General features: G+C 31.6%; 2 protein-coding genes across 2 annotated transcripts; one reads left to right on the top strand and one right to left on the bottom strand.

The window, feature by feature from the left end:
• Positions 1 to 4,736: 4,736 nt before the first annotated feature.
• On the bottom strand, positions 4,737 to 6,288 carry LOC133690252 (uncharacterized). Its single transcript, XM_062110481.1, has 4 exons — positions 5,871 to 6,288; positions 5,680 to 5,735; positions 5,518 to 5,579; positions 4,737 to 5,423 (listed from the first exon to the last, which is right to left on the bottom strand). The coding sequence occupies exons 1-4, from the start codon at positions 6,016 to 6,018 to the stop codon at positions 4,940 to 4,942; spliced, it is 750 nt and encodes a 249-aa protein (XP_061966465.1). The 5' UTR covers positions 6,019 to 6,288; the 3' UTR covers positions 4,737 to 4,939.
• Positions 6,289 to 11,942: 5,654 nt separating this feature from the next.
• On the top strand, positions 11,943 to 16,524 carry LOC133689947 (1-acyl-sn-glycerol-3-phosphate acyltransferase 2). The gene is made up of 11 exons (XM_062110065.1): positions 11,943 to 12,296; positions 12,456 to 12,578; positions 12,950 to 12,989; positions 13,121 to 13,194; positions 13,467 to 13,526; positions 14,064 to 14,141; positions 14,303 to 14,461; positions 14,759 to 14,884; positions 15,247 to 15,339; positions 15,535 to 15,621; positions 15,728 to 16,524. Exons 1-11 carry the CDS (start codon positions 12,216 to 12,218, stop codon positions 15,962 to 15,964), a joined length of 1,158 nt encoding a protein of 385 aa, XP_061966049.1. The 5' UTR covers positions 11,943 to 12,215; the 3' UTR covers positions 15,965 to 16,524.
• Positions 16,525 to 21,376: the final 4,852 nt, after the last annotated feature.

Genomic DNA, 21,376 nt, shown 5'->3' with positions numbered 1-21,376 from the left:
TTAAAATAACTATTTTAGTCATTGTATAATATATATATATATATAGAAGCATTTAATTCGATTAAAATATCCATTTTAGTCATTTTATAATTAAAATAATTCATAGAATTTCCATCGCTGGAATGAAATGTGGCAAATTTTACAGATATTTTAGCAAGTATTAATTGCACATGCTTAGCGAAAATCAAAGGAAAATTATGTAACTATTGTTTTACTTACATGGGAAGTGAAGAGTTAGGTGTATGACAATCAATTCTTGAGATTTTATGTTGATTGAGAGAATTTCATGGTGTATATGAAATTACTAGTGATATATTATTAATTATTTTATAAATTTATTTAAAAAAGAGAGAGATAATCGTGAAAAGGATAAAGAAAACAAAGTGTATAACTCCTGAAAAATGATAATAATATTTTTATTTATTATTTATCTCTTATTTGCTTTACAAAAAAACAGATATCAAGATTAAAACATAAAAATTATGACCCAACAAAAATAAAAATAAAGTATGTATAGAAAATAAATAATAAAATATTATTAATTACTCCATCATCGAACTAACATGTCATGTTATCATCACATATCTTCAAATCCAAAAAAAATCAATGTCATGTTATCATCACATATCTTCAAATCCAAAAAAAATCAATTATATTGAGAAATTAAATGGAAACAATCAATTTCCTAGACAACCAAAATAATGTAATTATTGTGAGATATTTTTTGAAATATTTTCTAACTATATTCGGGCACATTACCGTATTTATCTAATGGTCAATGTATTATTAACATGGGAAGATTAAAAGAATAATACATTAGAAGATTAGAAGAAATTTGATGATCTGTGAAAATAATGAACTGAAAATAGATTTCTAGTAATTGGATTTATTAATGTGGGTCGGATTATTTTTAAAAAAAATATTCAATTATTTTTTAACTTATTTTCAAGAAGAATAAAAAAAAATAGTGTAGAGATTAACCTGACCCGGACAATTAAAAAAATAAAAAACAACATGAAGAACTAAATATAAACATAGTTTTCCTAGAATAAGAATTCAAGACGATAACTTATTTTTTTAATACTAGGACCATGATATATTGAAGCGATTTGAGTCAGCCCGGGTTAATATGTAAAATTTATAATCTAAGTCAAGAGACCGTAATAACCTCATAGAGAGCAAATAAAAAAAAAACTAAAGCTCAATTTTTAATAAACTCAATGTTAAATGATAAAATTAAAGAAAAAAATCAATTTTAAAGAGAACAAAAAAATAACCAAAGTCAACTCGAGGTAACCTGCCACACTTGGATAATAAAATCAAGATAACCCAATAAATAACAAATAAAAACAAATTATAAAGTCTAATTCTCAATCAATCAATCGTTGAATGATGAAATTGAAAAGGATTTAAGGATAAAATTAAAAAGGATGCGAGAAAATATCCGAGACAAGTTGAGTTAACTTGTCAAACATGTGACTTGAGTCATGAAACCGAGATAACCTCATAAAAAACAATCGAAACAAGTAATGAAGCTTAATTTTCAATTAACTTGGTATTGATAGATGAAATTAAAATAAAAATTCAATTATAAAAAATAATTCAAAAATCATTGGAGTTAACAAGGTTAGTCCATAAAAATTAAGATCTGAATTATAAGATTAAGATAACTTTATAGAAAATAAATCAAAATAATATATAAAATTCAATCAACAATCAATTTAATCAAGGATAAATTTAATTATAAAATAATATTTATTAAAATAAAAATTAAAAAATTATTTCAATAAACAATATTACTAGAATTTTTCCATCGTTGTTTAGTTGTTGAGAGTATCTGACAGTGTGGTTGTGGTTACTTTTCAAAAAACTTTTTGTGCCGAAATGCATGCCACTGATTTTTTTTATTTTTTAAAAATTATTTTTGATATCAGTACCATAGTTTTGAAACCCGACCCGGTCATCGACCCGGTCGAGTGATCGGGTCACGGGTCAGATGGGTTGACCCGGGTCAAACCCGGGTCAACCCAAAAAAAAATCATCTACATGCTCACCTTTCATATTCTCACTCGGAGCACTTGCTTCCATTATTTTCTTTCTAACCAAAAAATCAGCGAATGCTACTGAATATGGTCAGCCAAATCGCTGGCCCCAAGATCCTCTTCGTCTTCCAACTCAATTCGAAGACTTGATGACGGCATCATCTACATGCTGACCTTCATATTCTCACTACTTGGTTGGAAGATTAGCCAACTTCGGAGAAGAATGGCAAAGAGAACTCAAAACCACATAATGAAGGAAGCAGTAAGGAAACACTGCCCATCTCTTAATTATTGCCTCTCCCCACTCTTGTTTTCTTAATTTCTTGTTTATCTTATGTTCTTCTCTCTCTTTCTCTCTCTCTGCACCACCATTATATTCTCTGCAAAACCCTAAACCACCCCAAATGACCATTTGTTTGTGGAGAGCAGCAATAAAGATTGGAGAAAAAAGGTGTTGTCTTGACTTGACAGTTGCTTTGCCTTGCCTTGCCTGGATTCTTCCTGCAAGACCAGAGGAAAAAAAAGGATTTTAGGTTTTGTGGGTAGCAGATTAAGTAAAAGTGTAAAACCCGTTTAATGACAGTGAAAATAAAAACAAAAGTGACCGGGTCTCACCCGGGTTTGTCCGGGTCGTCCGGGTTTTTCCGGGCCAATTCCCGATCGGGTTTTTGCCTCAACCCGGACCGGTCCCAGGTCCGGGTCGGCCAAGTCCCGGGTTGACCCGCCGGGCCGGTCCGGGTTTTAAAACTCTGATCAGTACATCAAAACGATCTAAAACATATAAAATATATTAAATTTTAATAAAAAAAATTAATTTTTTAACAACATGATTTGTAGCACGTTCCCAAACATATTTATTGTTAATTCCGAATTATGGGCTATCCAATCACATGATACATGTAAAAGTTATTTTTTTGTGGGTCATTTGATTAAGGATTGATTGATGTCGAAATTGTTCGTAAACATGGTTGATTCATCGATAATTCTTGCATCAATTATATGATTGGATTGCTTATAGCTTGTCTTGTAGTCTATTCTTGTTGAGTTTTTGTTTTTTTTGAAATAACATCAGTAGTCTAGTCATGCCAGAAATATTGTTCATGTATGTTATCACTCGAACTCTTAAATCAGCTGCATAAACATTACTAATCCAAAAAAAAAAAAATCGAAACTACAGTTTGCTGGATTGCCAACAGCTTTTTTTTATATATATAAAAAAATAAATAAAAAGATGCCTTCTCTGAACAAGAAAAAAAAATACGCAAAAAAACAAATTAAAATTTGGTATACTGGAAAAAAAAATGCTCCCATGGCAGGTGAATCTGGTCCGAACGTGGAATACAATATTGTTATCCCGCTGTCTTGCAACATGCAAGGTGTCGGACTGGGGCAATGGCTGCTGATCTATGTCGTTTATTGGAAAGTCTAAAGGCTTCGTTGTCATCACTGTTTCAATTGGAATATTAATTGTTCATACATGAAAGAGCTCTGGTTTATGTTGACTTGTTCGGTGGACATTGCTGGTTTAACACGCTAAGTTTATTGACTTTCGAGATGCCTGGTGTTAATGAACTGAGCTCTCATGCCCAATCTCCACGCAGGCCTTTCTAGTCATTGCCGCCATTTGTTATTACATTCCGGTGAGGTAAAAAAAAATTAAAAATTAAAAATTAAAAATTATTTATTTATTTATATTTTTTAAATTGTTTTGATATACTAATATTAAAAATAATTTTTTAAAAATAAAAAATATTTTAATTTATTTTTAAGTAAAAAAAACTTTAAAAAACAACTATTATCATATTTTCAAACATTTTTTTATATGTGTTTATGTTGTGATGCTAACTTTTTTCAACAGTATTGTTTAATTAAGAATATATTAAAATAACTTTTATATCAACATTTTTAAACTATATATATATATATATATATATCAATTTAATATTTTTTATAAAAGAAATCTCAAAAACATATTATAATAGCAAGGACAAACACACAAGATATTTTTTTAACAAAAAAAAAACTCTTTTTCCGTGAACTTTGTACATATATTTTCTCTCTTGTTTTTTTGGATATAAAATTAAAGGCATTATGTGTGTGCATATCGAAATTAAAAAATAAAGTAAATTTTTATATATAATTAATTGAACATAAATATATCACCTCGATATTTCGTAGCAAAACTTAAACTCAATACCTCCTGCCTTGTAATCTCATAAACCCAGGTTTTACCTATGATAATTTCCATTTCATATGAAGCTGAGGTTTAAGAATTAATATTTTTCTCTTTTCATAGTAATAAATGGGGACTTGGGAGGTTTTTTTATTTTATTTTTTTACAGTTGTTTTTTAAAATAATTTTTATTTAAAAATATATTAACATAATATTTTTTTTATTTTTTATAATTTATTTTTAACATCAATATAAATCTATAAAAAAATTCGAATATTCTCAAAAACATTTTCCAAGCAGAAACAAAAGAAAGCTGTGAGTTGATAAAAAATGACAGTTAGTTGGGCTTTGTCCAGGCCCAGTAACAACTACGAAACACCCATGTCAGCAACCAACAAAGGATTCCAAGCTGCTGCCATCAAAACCTGCAGTGCAACCACCATGTCTCCAAGGTATATGTAATCCTTCACCACACAGAAAAATTATACACACTAACCTTACAAAACGCATGACAAGCGATGTCCGATGATGTTATCACTTATTGTTCAAGTGATTTATTAGATTATTGTATCACAGCAAAATAATTCAGTTTCTATTCTATGTTTATGATCATATCACATATATTTAGGTGATCAATGGCACCCCATGTATCTTATTCAAGTTTCTATCTAGCTTTGGGTATGCAATATCAAGAGGCAGCAAAATAATTTTTACAGAATCTTGATCAAAACCGAACATTTTTCTCCCACCCTGTCTGTCGTTTGCTCTGTTCCCTCTGTTCCATTACTTTAGATTGCCTCCCTTCCTTGACCGCAAGCAATGGCATCCTCTCCTTTTCTCTCTCCTTCTCACCCAAAACCCTGACAGACACCTTTTTCGTTGACCCATTATTCGTCCCCTTCTTTGCCAGGCTCTTTAATTCATAGCAGAATTCTTTTATCTGACTTAATACTTCCTTTCCTGCTAACAAATTCCGGGCTGAAAATGTAGTCCTTAGCTTTGCTTTTGTTGAGTTTGCGTGTAAATCGTCCCTAGCTTCTCTTAGTCTGATGTTTGCTTTCTTAGGCAGTTTATCGGTATCAGGTTTTCTATTAGATAAGTTCGGATTCTTGTTTTCACAATCTTCCCTGAAACTGTGAGCAGATTTGTACCCTTTTGTTTTGAGGGTATGTGGATTGGGAATTTCTGCTTTTTTCAGCTTTGCGTCTCTGGAAAAAAGAAAAAATATCAGTTAAGAACTGAATTTTAGAAGTCAGTAATGTTGCTTTCATTTCTTTAAATGATTTTAGATTAACTTCAGACCTGCGATTCCTGTCCCTGAAAGGAAGCATTTCAGATATAGTAACAGACTTCAAAAATTTCACCTGAGGGGGGAAAAAAAGGTATACCAAGTTTTCATAAATTGATATATGGAATCAAATCAAATGAAACCTAATTATAAATTTGATCAGATAGATTAAAGACCTTCGAACCACGTTTTGACTTGAGATAATCTTCAATAGTCTTTGGATGCTTGCAACCTGTAAATCAACAAACAAATCCCTTGTGTAAGAACCCAACACAAATGGAGATGAGATTTTACTTGGTTTTCTTTCATTAGCAATATTTTATTACTTTCTTGGATACCAAACTCAGGGAATTCAAAAGGGTCGTACCAGGTTTGCAGAACCAAGCTTCATCACTGACAGGTTGTTCAGGAAAGGCAGAGAAATCGACCCATTTTGGTGCATTCATGTTCTCATAAGTGTCATCTTCGATGAATACAGAATCAATGCTGTCCCAATCAATGATTCCTGGCTCCATTCTTTTGAAAGAACCTGCCAAAGAAGCAAAAAAGAGTAAGAAACAAAAGATTGTGTGATCTATATGGTTTATGATTACGAAACTGATAAAACAAAGGAATTCAATGGGGTTTTTCCTTCTTCGAGATTTGGATCTTGATGAAGGTAAATGAATGGCTAACGGCCTGGAGGAGTCACGGGGATTATGTAACGTCAGGAGCGGCAACGAGTAGGAGTTTTTAAGACTTTTTTTCGACCGTTAGAAGGGATGACCTTTTCGCCTCCTTGGTGTGTTTTGATTTTTTTTAAAATCACAAACTAAAGTATTGATGAATTCCTTTTTCTCAACAAATTTATCATAGGAAATAGAGGTCACTAGGCTTGTTGTTCATGCTTCATTGTGGGTATGGATTTGAGGTGTAACAAGCAAACTCGTGAGTCTTTCTATAAATAAATAATGTGTATTAAAGTGAGAGCTTGTTGATTCTTCTTCCGAGCTTTTTACGAAGTTTTCTTTTGCACTTCCATTAAGTTGTTTCATGCCGCCCCTCTCTTCGTAGCCTCTTTCTATAACCTCCCATATATCTTTATAACAAGTATATTAATCACGTGGCTAGATATTTTTTTTTACAAAAATAAATAAATATATAAGCTTTTTCGACATATTTTTTATATGAAAAATTTTAAGTGAAAATTAAAAAGTTTATGCATGTATATAATTAAATAAATTAAAAATTATATATGTAAATAGATAAATAAAAAATCAGTAATGATAACTAAAAACAAAGTTGAAAAATTCAAGAAACATATGTAGATTAAGATATTTAATCTCGCAATACGAGTCATTTGTCTAATTGTGTTTAATAAATTTATTTATTAAAATCAAACTTTTATTCAATAAAATAATAATAAAAATAGACACACATATAAAATTAACTAAACAAAATAAAAGGAAAAATATTAGGCAAGCTGCACAATATTAGAAATATTATCTAAAAATAAATATTTTTAATTTTAAAAATAAAGATCATCTATATAAAATAAAATAAAAATTATAGATGAATAATAATAATCTCTTTAAACATTAAATACATACAAAATAATTAAAAAAACAATTATTGTTTAAAAAAACTAAATAAGAAAAATAAAAAATCACAGGAAGGGGTATTAATTGAAACCTAAGTTAAAAAATTATTAAAAAAAAGATATATTTTTTTTTCAATGAAAAAAACATAAAATCAGATAAAAAAAGATATATATATTTATACAGCTCAGAAAAAAAAAAAAGAAGAAGAAAGAAAGATATGCCACCATATATATCTTCTCTCTCCAGCTCGGATATCACTTTGCTGAAAAGAAATATGGCGGTGAAGCTTTGATACTACTAAGTACTAAGGAGAGGAATATTTTGAAAGATAAACACTCTATTTAGCTTACTTCAACACACTAACTCAAAACTCAAACATTTATATATGTATGTATACTGTATACAGCTCTTGGTACAGGCATAACTTTTCTAGTAATAATTCCTAATACATATACTATATCAATACTAATATTAAATCAAATACAAAATAATTTCATAAACAATAAATAAGCTTAATTAATATAGACATGAACCATTACTAAAATACAAATAAGGTGGTGCACTTGAGGTCGTGGCCTAGCGGGGAAAGGGACTTGTTTTTTTTCTCTGCACCAGGTTCGATCCTTTCTGTGCATGTCTGTCATTTCGCGGTGCTTTATCTGTATATTGGGCTTGCAAGGTGTTCAATAAATTCATAAATTAGTCGTGATAGGTATAAACTGTCATGAACATTCCGGGTTATAACACACGCACACAAAAATAAGGTTTCCTACCACATCAATATTTGTCTCTGTTGTTCCAAAAAAGAAATATGTTTTCCCTGGCGATTTGCGTGTATTGTAAGCTACTGAGCAGGATCACTATCAACATTCACGATTGCTGTCCCGTGTACGGTCATCAAAATTCAAACAAAGGTCTCTGATCATTTGGCAAATTTGCTGATTCCTCCACGTCAGTGTTTTTGCCGGTTACTTCACGCCAATGTTTAAAGGTTAAGAACGAAGAATATCGGACCCAAGTGCCGTCGCGTTTAATTAAAAATTAAATGTGTTTTGGAGATGCTCGTTCGGTTGATTTTTGTCAAGTTGCAAACATGGCTAGTGACCACAGGCTTCATTGCCACCACTCCTTGCTAAAAATTAGCCAGTACCTGGATTGTTGACGATGCTGACTTGTTGTTTTATGCATGGCTGGACTTCATTTTGCATGCTAATAAAAATACTTGAGTTTTATATTTTTAGAATTTATTTGTAAAATCAATGTTTCTTATTTCTTACTGTTATAAAAATCCAAGATATTTATTTAATGTATTGAATAATTAATTAATCTCTTAATTCAAATAATTTAATTAATTTTTTCTAACTAAGATGTTGGATAACTTGATATGGAAAGCTCAGGTAATTAATAGCTGGTAGTAGGTCGTGCCTAATAAATCAATATGGCTAGTATTAGCAAGATATTATATATATATATATATATATATATATATATATAAATAAAAGTGAGGATTCTCTAATGATAAAATCAATAAATCTTTTAGAGAGAAAATACAATGATAGTTTAGAAAGATGGATTCTAAAAACATATATAATGAAAATGTTAAAAATAAAGAGATTGTAAATTGGTGAGTGATGGTCTCCGACAAGGTGTCCGAGCCCATTAGAGATGAAAAATAAATCCAGACGTGTTGCCTGGATCCAAACATATTAGGCTCATGGTACACGCCTGGACCCGAGGATGCTGAGGTGTATGCCATACACCCCTGCTAGGTGTTGGGCACACGCCTAACACCAGTTGGGCATGTCACACCTAACCTAGGTGTGTGCCCATCCCAACATGAACTTGAGCATGTTGCTTAAGCCTATGCACCTATGCTCGGTATGAATTTGGGTTACCCTATATGGACCTATTTTTCTTGAGCACCAGCTATATATTGGATTAGGGTTTGGTAATCCTATCCAATGATTGTTTTAGATTCATTTTGAAAGGATTTTTTTGGGTCCATTTTAAGTTGACTAAATTTAAAAAAACGAAATCATTTCTTAATGTATTAAAATCAACTAATTCTCAAACAAATGAGTGGATATAACTTTAATTTTGTTTTGTTCATTAATACAAGCTAAAACAACATGATTTTCATTCATAAAGATATATTTTTATTTATTTTACATGTAAAAATCTTTTTTATAGTAGTTTTAATCAAAAACATATTTTTAAAAACCAAAAGTAAAAATATTTTAAAAAAAAATCCATATTTTTTAAACTCATAAAAACTACCATAATACAAAACACTCATTTTTCATACATATCTTGTAAGAGAAGAAATAAACATCCATCTCTTTGGTATCATTTAAAATCTCATTTTATATCATATAAAATGAGTTAGAATATCTTACAATGCCCAGTTAGAACCAAAACTAAAACAAAAATATGTTTTCAAACGTGGAGAAAATATACATCCTTGAATCCAGACCTGGATTATGTTTCTCTTGTAGGACATATATAGCACTAAATCAACCGTATCATTTCCCAAATTAACATCATCAACACCTTGGGTTCCAACCAGAACTTTAAAAAATCTTCCAAAATAAAAACCCAACATGGCTCAAACCCACAAGCATAACCTTTATAATTGCCACCGATAACACCAAAATCTAAAACCACCAATCTACAACCATCAAATCTATCCTCCAAAATAGAGACTTACACGTAAAATATTTGAGATTCGGATCTTGTTTTTTTTATATATTTTAAAAGTATTTTTTAAAAAAATTTAATTTTTTTTCTTTATTTCAAATTAATATTTTTTAGTGTTTTTAAGTCATTTTGATATATTGATTTTAAAAATAATTTTTAAAAAATAAAAAAATATATTTTTAAATAAAAAATATTTTAAAAAACAATCATAATCATGCTCTCGTAATAAAAGTAACTTTCAAATAATTTCTGGACACCCTACCGACACATTATGAAAGAGAGGATGGATCCTTAAAAAACATTAAACCCATCCACGATTAATAATAGATGGTGTTTATAGAAAGCAGATAAATAAAAAGAAAGCAAGAGGAGAGGAATTAAGAAATAGGGTAAGGAAGATAATTAAAAATTAGATTTTTATTCAGTCAAATTTTATATATTCCATACACACCCAACACCATATATTCTTTACATATACACAAAAATATTAATGTGGAATCAAAGTAAAGAGGATTCGAACTAGTTTAGTTTGGTAAAATCACCTGATATCGTGTGAAGTTATTTGATAATCACAACTCCATATATAAACCTCCCAACTAGCTAAGAGAATCAAAGAAAATAAAACAAATTTTAAGAAAGGATAATAAAAAGAATTCCTACCATTAAAGTTAACTAACCGCGTGGGGTAAAGTAATTTTTTCTTAAAAATATATTAAAAAAATTTTAATTTTTTTTTATACCAACAAATTAAAATTATTAATTTAATATTTCTCCAAAAGTAAATGTACTTAAAAAATATTAAGAAACATGAGTCACCACACTCTCAAAACATGATCCATGTATTAATTGCTTTTTAGTTTAGGTAGTGTTTGATATTGTAGTAGTGGATTACTTTTCAGAGTATTTTTCAATTATAAATACATTAAAATAATTTTTTTATGTTTTAAAACTTATTTTTTAATATTAGCACATTAAAATAATAAAAAAACATAAAAAAATAATTTAAAATAAAAAATATTAAAAAAATTAAAAACATGATTGAATCACATAAACAAATACCACCTTAATCCAAGAGCCAGAGTTAAGTTGTTTAACACATGAATACATATATACAATTACTACATAATCATCTTGTAAACAATCTAAGACAACATTATCAAATCTATATTTAAATAATTTTGATACATAACATGTGTACCGTTTTACTCTTTATTTTTAGTTTAATGTGGGTGTCCGGGTCATCTTGCCCGTGTCTCGACTAATCCCACGGGCCCTGAAGTTAACGATCATGTAAGCCTCCAGTGACCATCATATGAGTAACCACAGGACTCGAACCTGAAACTATAGAGGAAATGTGCTGCTTTACTTTGATTAGTTGAGTCATTTATCTTAATGAAATTTTCTTAAATAGTTATCTTAATGAAATTTTCTTAAATAGTCAGATCAAGAACCAGTGCAATTTGTACTTAATAATTGGATTATAATAGATTAAAATAACCGTTTTTTATTTCTGCCATGGTTAATAGGATTCACAAGTTCCTGACCCAATCCGGCGATCTAGGTTAAAGTAAGAAAAAAAATTAATTCCTGTGGCAATATTCATAATTTCTTTTTAGGAGAAAACAAAAAAATTAAAGAATCCAAATTTAATGCAACTATACCTGACGAAACCACTTCAACCAATGTTTAGGGTTGATAATTTAATCCTAATTTTATATATAATAATTTAAATAAATAATTTTTCTTGAATTATTATATTAAATATTAAATAATAAATAAAATATAAATATCGTTAAAACGCGAAACACATACAATACCTAACTCTTGAGTATTATATATATATATATATATATGTATAATATATTTATAAAATACATGTATATATATCCTTTATAATTTTACTTGAGATATATAAACACACATCTTAAATATTATATTATTCTCTTATTTATATTAAATAATAAATAATATTCGAACGATAAATACTTGAATGAATACAAAAACTCCCTGTATAATGCATAAATATTTAAAATATTAATATAATTCAAACTCCATTTGTGTATAACTACTGTGATCCTAGCGACCACCAAGTACTACCGGAAAGATGAATAAAATAAAAATAAAAATAAATAAAATAATAATGAGAGTCGTAAAATAAAAAACGGCATTAATTTCTCTCAGGATCTTTTGCTCTCTCGAAGACGGAAAACCCCATAGAAAGAGAGAGAGAGAAGAGCGTTTGACAAGATTCCCTTGAAATGAGAAATAATCGCTATTAAAGCTCTGGCTCTCGCTCTGTCCACGCGCTCTCAGTGAATCCTGACACTCCTCTTCTAAAATTCATTTTCACATTTTAATCCAAACCTACAATCTCCTCTCCTTTTCCACCCTCAAATCTCTCCTCCATATTTTCAAATTGGTGAAGGTGTTTGGCTATGGCGATTGGAGCCGCGCTTATTATTTTGCCGCTAGGCGTTCTCTTTTTTTGCTCAGGTTTAATTGTTAATATTATTCAGGTATATTAACTAGCAATTTTTTTCGTAACTTCAGATTTCATTTCTGTTTTCCGTTTCGAAATCTCAAATCTAGGTTTCGAATCTCTCTCTCTTTTGGTTAAAAACGGAGTGGATTGATTCTTTTAGAGCACTCAGCGATTATTTTTATTTATTTTTCAGGCAATTTGCTTTGTTTTTATTCGGCCTTTATCAAAGAGCACGTACAGAAAAATCAATAGACAATTAGCGGAATTGTTATGGCTCGAACTTGTTTGGATCTTCGATTGGTGGGCTGGAGTCCAGGTTTTTAACCCCCCCGCTATAGTTTGCTTGCGTGGAATATCAATTGAATAACATTTCTAGTGTTTTAAATTAGATGTGTATTTGATTTTGAGATGCTTAAAATGCTGATTAAAAAGATTATTATACGTTGTAGTAAGAATGGATGCTTAAGTGGATCCTTGGCGATTGCAGTATTTTAATGTTTTTATACAGTGTAATTCCGAATCATGTTTAGAACATTTTTGAAAGTGTTCATGGGATGTCTGTTACCTAAATTGCCAAAATTTCGGCAATGCATTGTCTTAGAAATGGAACTGATGTCTCTGGATTTATGCTTTAGTTTTTGTTCTCTATCTAGTTAATTTTGTTTATCTGCATCCTTGTTTCTGTAGATCAAAGTGTTCACAGATAAGGAAACCGTCCGTTTAATGGGTACGTCTAATCTTGTTTTGACCAAGAAGCTGGGTGGCGATTGTTCTTCTTATGTTTTGGAGGATAGATATTTTTCTATTTCAGAAATCTTCTTAGTTGCTCATTTTTTGCTCATCATGTTAAGTTTTCAGGTAAAGAACATGCTCTTGTTATATGCAACCACAGAAGTGATATTGATTGGCTTGTTGGATGGGTTTTGGCTCAGGTGTGTTGTTGATGGCAGCTTTTTTTACACTTGTGATAGATATACAAACTAGCACACTCGTTAAGTTCACATAATTTCGCACGTGTCTCAAACTGATATATTTTAACAGTTCAATTCTATATATTACTCATGAAGGGATATCATAATCTACAATGCAGAATTACATCATATAAGTTCATGCCATAAAGTTATGTTAACTTGTTCTCTGTTGTCTGTGTTTATTTTTCTTAAGTTCTCCACTGCTAACTGATTCTTGAGGTTGCTTATGACAGCGATCAGGATGTCTGGGAAGCGCAGTAGCTGTCATGAAGAAATCATCAAAATTTCTTCCGGTATGTATATCCTTGCACATCTTGATATTGTGTTTGAATCTAATGCTTAAAAAAAATTAAGTTTAGTCCTCATGCATAGTCCTAAACTTTTGATTGACATTCTCACTTGCAAAAAGGTGGCCTTGTATTATTAAACTGCAGGTCTGGTAGAGCTTAATCTTTTAGGAACTTCGGAGTGATTTCATACTTCATTTACTCAGTGTTCCTTGTCTTAAAGGAGCCCACATGTTGTGGTTATATATAATCAGTTACATAAGAAGCATTGTTGTCATCACCAAGATTTTTCCTTCTGAGCAACTGATCTTTAGATTCTCACATGGTGTGATCAATAATAATTAAACAATGTGATTAAGCATGTCCATACTTTATACTAAGGATTCTTTTTCGATGTTACTTTGGCATGACATATTTGCATCTGAGGTTTTTTGCTTAAATCATCTTGCTAATGCTCACTCACGAAATAGATTTGCATTTGCCTTGTTACTTGCATTTTTAATGCTTATCATAGAGGACAATTGCTATGCTCATCCTCTTCAGGTGATAGGTTGGTCAATGTGGTTTTCTGAATACCTCTTTCTGGAAAGAAGTTGGGCCAAGGATGAAAACACATTAAAGGTATGCATAAATATATTCTAGACATACTTGTACAATAATAAGTACAGACACTTGATGCATCACCATATACATTTCCAGAGACTTGCACATCCTTTGAATATCTGTGTGTGCATGTGCCCTTGTTGATACCATTTTGAATTTTCTGCTACTCTTACATGCAGTCTGGTCTCCAGCGGCTAAAGGACTTTCCTCGTCCATTTTGGCTGGCTCTTTTTGTGGAAGGAACTCGCTTCACTCTGCCAAAGCTTTTAGCAGCTCAGGAATATGCAGCTTCTCAAGGGCTGCCAATCCCTAGAAATGTTTTGATTCCTCGTACAAAGGTCAAATTCTCATTGCATGGTTTCTGAATTCAGTTCTTTCATTACTTCGCCTTTCATTTGTGGACTCCTTTTGACCCCAACCCCAACAAATTAATTAATTATTTCGTAAGGAAGTGAATGACTGAAAACATCTCACATTGCTAAATCAGACACCTCATGTTTTGACTTTATTTTATTCAAAATAGTTTTTGATGAAGTGGATAAAGTAGAGCAGTGTGAATACTTTCAGGGATCAATTAGGCACCATTGACTTCATGCAGTTGTTGGAATGTAATGAATATCTGTGTTGTTTTTCAGGGATTTGTTTCAGCAGTAAGTAACATGTGCTCATTTGTACCAGCCATTTATGATGTAACGTTGGCTATCCCAAAAAGTTCTCCTCCACCTACGATGCTCAACCTCTTCAAGGGGAAATCTTCTGTGGTAAGCCTCCAGAGTAACTAAGGTTTATTATGCAACTGCATGAATCAGTTCACTTTTTGTTGAAGGTTTGCAAATGTTTTTGTTGCATTTATTATGATTATTCAAATCATTTCATCTTTAGATGTATTATTTAAATTAAAAAATATGTGTGTGAAGTGTAGTGAAGATGGATCCATCGTATTTCACTTGCATTTTATGATCATTGGTTTGAACTGGCATGTCATTCAGAAAATATTTCAACAATGTTGGAAGCATCTTATAAGTTGGGACTTTGAATTTTTAAGAATTTTTGAAGGGTCAGACCACATGCAAATATATTCGAATTCATATGATGGGAACAATTTGACGTTACTCTCTTGCAGGTACACGTACACATAAAGCGGCATTTGATGAAGGAATTGCCTGAAACAGAAGACGGTGTTGCACAATGGTGTAAAGATATTTTTGTGGCTAAGGTGGGTATAGCTATTCAACTTGTGTTGTTCAGTGCTGCTCTTTTCTATAATTGCACTTGTATCGTATATGAAACATTGAAATGTAAGGAACATGATGTAGACTTTACTGTTATTTGCTCTTGAGACTGGTGTTCAACCATTTATTTAGCAACATCTAATTGCATTATTGTTGCTTGCTGCCATTTGGAATACCAGGATGCATTACTGGACAAGCATATGACTGAGGACACCTTCAGTGATCAAGAATTGCAGGATCTTGGTCGACCAAAGAAGTCTCTTGTGGTGAGATATTTTATATTAACCAGTCACATGTAGCCTGTTTTTCGTTCGGGCATTCAGTGGTTGTAGTTCTTATATGGAGTATTATCTGACTGACTGCTGTGACCAGGTTGTTACCTCCTGGGCATGCCTTCTTATTTCCGGGGCCCTGAAATTCCTTCAACGGTCTTCACTCTTGTCCTCAAGGAAGGGTATAGCATTCGCAGTGTCTAGTTTGGCAGTCGTCACTCTCCTAATGTACATCTTGATTCGATTTTCTCAGTCAGAGCGTTCAACAACTGCCAAAGTTGCCGCAGCAAAGCCCAAGTGCGAAGGAAAACCTTCTGAGACAGGAGATGACAAGTAGCACCGAGTCCAGTGTTTATCAATTCTCACGTGCACTGACAAGTCATTTGCAATCAGTTTTGTGATAATACGTGTAGTATGTGTGTCCCCCCAGCGTTTCACCTTGTGAGTTTTCACCCTAAACTAGTCATAGTTTCATATCAGCAAAGTTTGTATTCATACCAATTCATTATTTGCCAGTCAAATAGGTTATTTTCTCTAGAATGTATCCAAAATGGTCATGACCTGTATGCATCACTGCTTAAATTAGGATAGTCTTTTTACCCATTTACAGGTTTTCCCTTGCCCGCATTCTGGCGCACCTTTCAGATGGTCCGAACTCGAACTCAAACACGCTCTTTAGTGACATCTGGCTTCTTAAACTCATGCATTCAATCTGTGACCTTCAATGATTGAAGGATTTGATTCTAAATTTCAAAAAATTTCTTACCTCTTTGGGCATGGAATGCAGATAACCCTGTTCGGTGCTGTAAAATAATCGTTCAAATATTATGTAACCTCCAATCTTCTTGCCTGATCCAATTACTCTTTATATAATGCCATATCATGCCTTGTTCACTACGAGGACAATTTGTGCTGTAGAATTGATGAGATTTGATTTGCTAACTAGAGGAATTTTAATTTCCTTTCACGGCAGACATGTTTGGGGTAGAAGTTCTCCAGATATACCATGATTACTCGATTTGTGAAATATCAGTCATTTATGACGGTGGATTCTGTGGGAAAAAAAATTGACAGCAGATATTACCGTTGCCTAGTAACTCGACGGCCAGGATCGATCCTTTTCATCTAACCTCCATTGTATTGTTGAGTAGGCGGTGGCTTTAAAGTAGAATACCATGTGGTGTAAGGAAAGTAATATCGGGGTTTTTAAGTTTCCTTGTACGACTAGGATTGTGAATGAATGATGAATCAGCTATAAAACACAACACAGCGCAACCACCCCCATGAGTTAGATAATAATTATCCAATATAAATTCTTCTCTATAACCTCAAATAGAGAAAAAAGAGAGGATTGTTTGAATCGAAAAGGAAAAAACCCTAGTGCAGATCATGATAAGCCAGCGCGGTAGAGGCAGGCCACCTAGGAGTTCATACAAGAACCCTAATCTCCAGCCTCCGGTCAATAACCTCCACTCCACGGCTGGTTTTTTCCCGCAACATATACCAAGGAAATCAAGGACCGTAACCAAAACAAATATTGCGGTGAAAACATGGCCTCGTTGGGGTTCTGACGATTCAGTGAAAACACAGCCGTTGTGGGTTGTGGAAAAGGAGAGTAACATGCCACAAAGGATTGCAAAAAAGAAGAGCACATATCCAAAATCAAACGAGGAATCTGGTCCGTGTTCATCGTTGTCGGAGTCTTCGTTGGTTCCATGGATGACAGAAATTGTGATTCCAGGCCCAATTCCAGACTTCGATTCGTTTAACGGAGCTAGTTTCTTAAAGGATTTTTTTGTGGGCATACCAGAAGATTAACTAACATTTTTTTCATTATATGTGTAGAAACCCTTTGCCTTTAAGATATGGTTTTGATGAACAATTTGTAAGACGGAGATTAGATACTTCAAAGCTTTGTGACATGATAAATTTAGTGACCCAGCGCCTGGATTCAATTTGTTGTAACAAGAATCGAACAAATACGATTAGAAAACCTTCAAAAGACTGGTAGATTTATAGCTCATTAACACTATAGCAGCATAAGAGGTTTTTTTTAATCGTGATTTCAGATCTAAGATTTAGCAATGCACCGTATAATCTCACAAAACAATAAAAAACGGAAAAGAAAACAGGACTGCTACCTTTGCAGATGTAGAGAGTATTTGATTACATGGTTGTAGTTGTTTTTTAAATAATTTTTTATATTAAAATATATGTTAATAATTTTTTATTTTTTAAATATTATTTTTGATATTAATACATCAAAATAATTTAAAATATACAAAACATATTAAATTTTAATAAAAAAAATTAAATTTTTTGAGAATATAATTTACACCCCAAACATATTCATAAGAAAATGTTAGAATTATATAATGTTTGGTACTATGTTTTTTAAAATTTATAGTTGTAAATTAATATTTTATATTTTTTTATTGTTTTAATTTATTAATGTTAAAAAAATATTATTTTAATATATTTTTAAATAAAATTTTTTTTAAAAAACAATCTTTAGCTATTATTTAGTTAGATTTCATATTTGCATTATGTCATTGACTTCTTAAAAAAGATAGCGCGTCTAGATCTGATTATCCTCATCTACGAAAATATCTTAATTTTTAATTTTTATATAGGTGTGTTAAGAGCATGGCTTTTAAATGTAATGGCTTTTTAGCATTTCATTATGTTTTTTTTTTATTATTTTAAATCGGGGCTTAAAGGCCCAAAAAAATTATATTAAACAAGGTAAAGTGAATCCGATAAAATTATTTTACAAGATTAAATACAAGCTCACAAGAAGGTCGCTAATTATTGAGTGATTTCAATCAAAATGATTTCTGGTTAAACCAAGATTAGTCAACTAATTAGCTGCTGAATTAGCCTCATCGTAAGTATGCTGTACCTGAATCTCATAATCTCTTGAAATCAAAGCATAATTTGCATTAATTTTCACTTGCTATTTCGTTAAAAGCTCAACTACAATGGCCGAGTCCGACTCGAAAATCAGTTTACGAATACCCAAAGACCAAGAAAGCTCTATACCGGAGACTACTGTCCACAACTCAGCTGAATCAGAAGAATAATATCCAGTGTTGATGGCGAAGCTTTTAATTCATGTGCCAAAATTATCCCAAATAAGTTCTCCTGCTCCAGCAATACCTGGATTACCTTTACTGTAACAATTCACATTTAATTTGACTCACTGAGTTGGAGGATATTTACAGCCGCTAAAGGCAATATTGTGTTAAATCCAACTCACTGGTAAATTGAATGTCAGCAATAAAGCTTCGAATGACACTTGAAAGGCTGGAGTTTAGAGTGGAATCGTCTTCAAAACAATATTTGATTTCTCCCCGGAAACCAGATCGCAACTCCAAAAACTATTAGCCATTATGCATGTTTAAAACTTAAGAAAGTATATTATACATACTGTTACCCCTTTTTTCTTTATTTTCCCATCTTGGTACCCTTTTTTCGGTTTTTTTTCTTTTGATTCCAATTTTATGAATATTTATATATGTTATTATAAAATTAAAAAAAATATTAAAACCAAAATTATATCAAAAAATAATTTTAATAATTTAATCATGAGTTTATAGTGATAAGTCTCTAATCAATCTTATTCTTTTTTTAAAAAAATTAGCACACACAAACTAGTATACGAGTTCAATTAATATATATTTATTAGTACTGATATTTACTATATTTTTCATGTGATCGAACCATGAGCTTTACTTAACATCATGACGACTGGCCCATTTCATTGTAATTGCATTTGAGACCAAGACCAAACCATAATTTAAAATTAACTAGGATTAATGATTTTTTAAAAAATTTAGGTTATTGATTAACTATGGTTAATGATTTTTAATTTTTTTTTCTGAAATAGTATTGTTTTAAATATATATATTTTTTTAAAAAAAACAAATGATATCATTTTAAAAAAAAATTGATGCCATCTTTTCTAAGTAACAATGTAGATCTATGAAGTTAATAGTTTTACTAAATCAATTACATAGGCTATCCAAACAAAAATTACCCAATTTAAAGGCTAGATACCAACGAAGTCAATATAATTTTACCAATCAATTACATGGTCTATCCAAAAAAAAAATCTTTACTCAATCTAAAGTTTATTTCAGTATCTTCGGGTTAATTCATCAAATCAAAGCGGGTTTTGGAATAATCCTTTTAAATATACGTGACTGTTAAGTATGATATTCCATGCTACACCCCCTTTTTTTTTTGAGGGGAGGGATGGATAAAAGGCCCTGTTTAAGGGAGACCCAATATTCGTTATCTAACACAAATTCAAACGTGGGTGCTTTTTTTATTAATGGTTTTAGACTATGAATGCATTTTTGTTACAAGTGTATGGACCTCAACCTTCTTCTTTTTTGGGTTGGGCACGTCTTGACTAGACTTCAGAATGACGGCTTTTCAAACTTTAGTAGCCTCGTTGCACCCACAGGAAGGCATTGAGAAATACTGCACCTGTCTCCGTTTTTACCACTGGTTTGTTGCTGTTACTATAATGCATTTACATGCAAATAATATTATTTATCAATGCTGCTTTTATAATCTCAAGTTGCTTGATAAAGTGGAGATACGAAAATGAATATATATATATATTTCAACGCTTTATACTCAAGAAAGAACATTAAGGCTTAATTTATAGAGAATTTGAGTTAATTAACTCTTTGAATATGGATGTGCGGATGGTTTTACCAATTATATTGAGCAGAAGGGTGCTCACATTGTCCTTTAAAGGCTTGAAAATATCTATTACGGAATTTCAACCGATTAAAACATGACAGAAAAATATTTCCTCAGCAATCAATCATGAGCCATCAGCCCTATTCAATCATCTATACACAGGAGAACTACTACGAAGTTGGATCAAAATGGAACTGGTATATATAAAGGCTAAAAAACCCTTCTAATTCCTTCACACTGGCACACTGGCTTCTAGCTAGCTCTCTCCCCATTTGTTGCTTCTTGGCAACTCTTTGGTACGTAACACAATAATTCTATCAATACAAAAGGAGAAGCAGCAGAGAGACATAGCAAGAAAATTGATGGTCATGAAACCAGAGAATATTACAAGCTTTGGTGACCAGCTGCGCGTGCGAGACTCGTGCAGATCCTTGGGTGAGAGGTGCTGTAGAGTTGTGAAGGAGCTAAGGGCAAGGTTCTACATTCTCCGGCGATGTGTCGCCATGTTACTGTGCTCCAACGAATTAAACGAAGAAACTTAATGTAAGGAGTATTTAAGCTGATCATGAATATCCTACTATTTTCTATATTTCACTTGAAATATATAAATTATAAGGATTTTCTTTAGCTTATATATTATATAGAATGCATGACAAGATTATTACTGCAGCTAGCTAGCATTTGGTTTTTGGCAGTGAAAGATGAAAGATTAAAGGAAATATTTTAGCTAGATGTAGCTTATAAATACGTTGAAAGCAAACTTATTAAACTTCTTCTCACCCACATGACCTAGATCCCGAGGATCAATTCAAAACATGGTTTCACTTATATATTACAGAAATTCATATTTAGCTCATTGCAACTTGCCCCATCTGTATATTTTAGCTGATAAATTTTTGGTAGCGTGCAGTCCATCTCGATTCTCAAGTTCTTCGTGCCTTTTAATTTAGTTTTTATATTTCCAAAATGGAAACCTAAGTGCAAAGGTATGGGAAACGACATTTTTTTCGATTGTTACTATATTCTTGTCCAA

This window comes from Populus nigra, chromosome 3 (genome assembly GCF_951802175.1).
Source record: "Populus nigra chromosome 3, ddPopNigr1.1, whole genome shotgun sequence".
NCBI classification, from domain to species: domain Eukaryota; kingdom Viridiplantae; phylum Streptophyta; class Magnoliopsida; order Malpighiales; family Salicaceae; genus Populus; species Populus nigra.
This window is presented reverse-complemented; position numbering and strand designations above follow the sequence as displayed.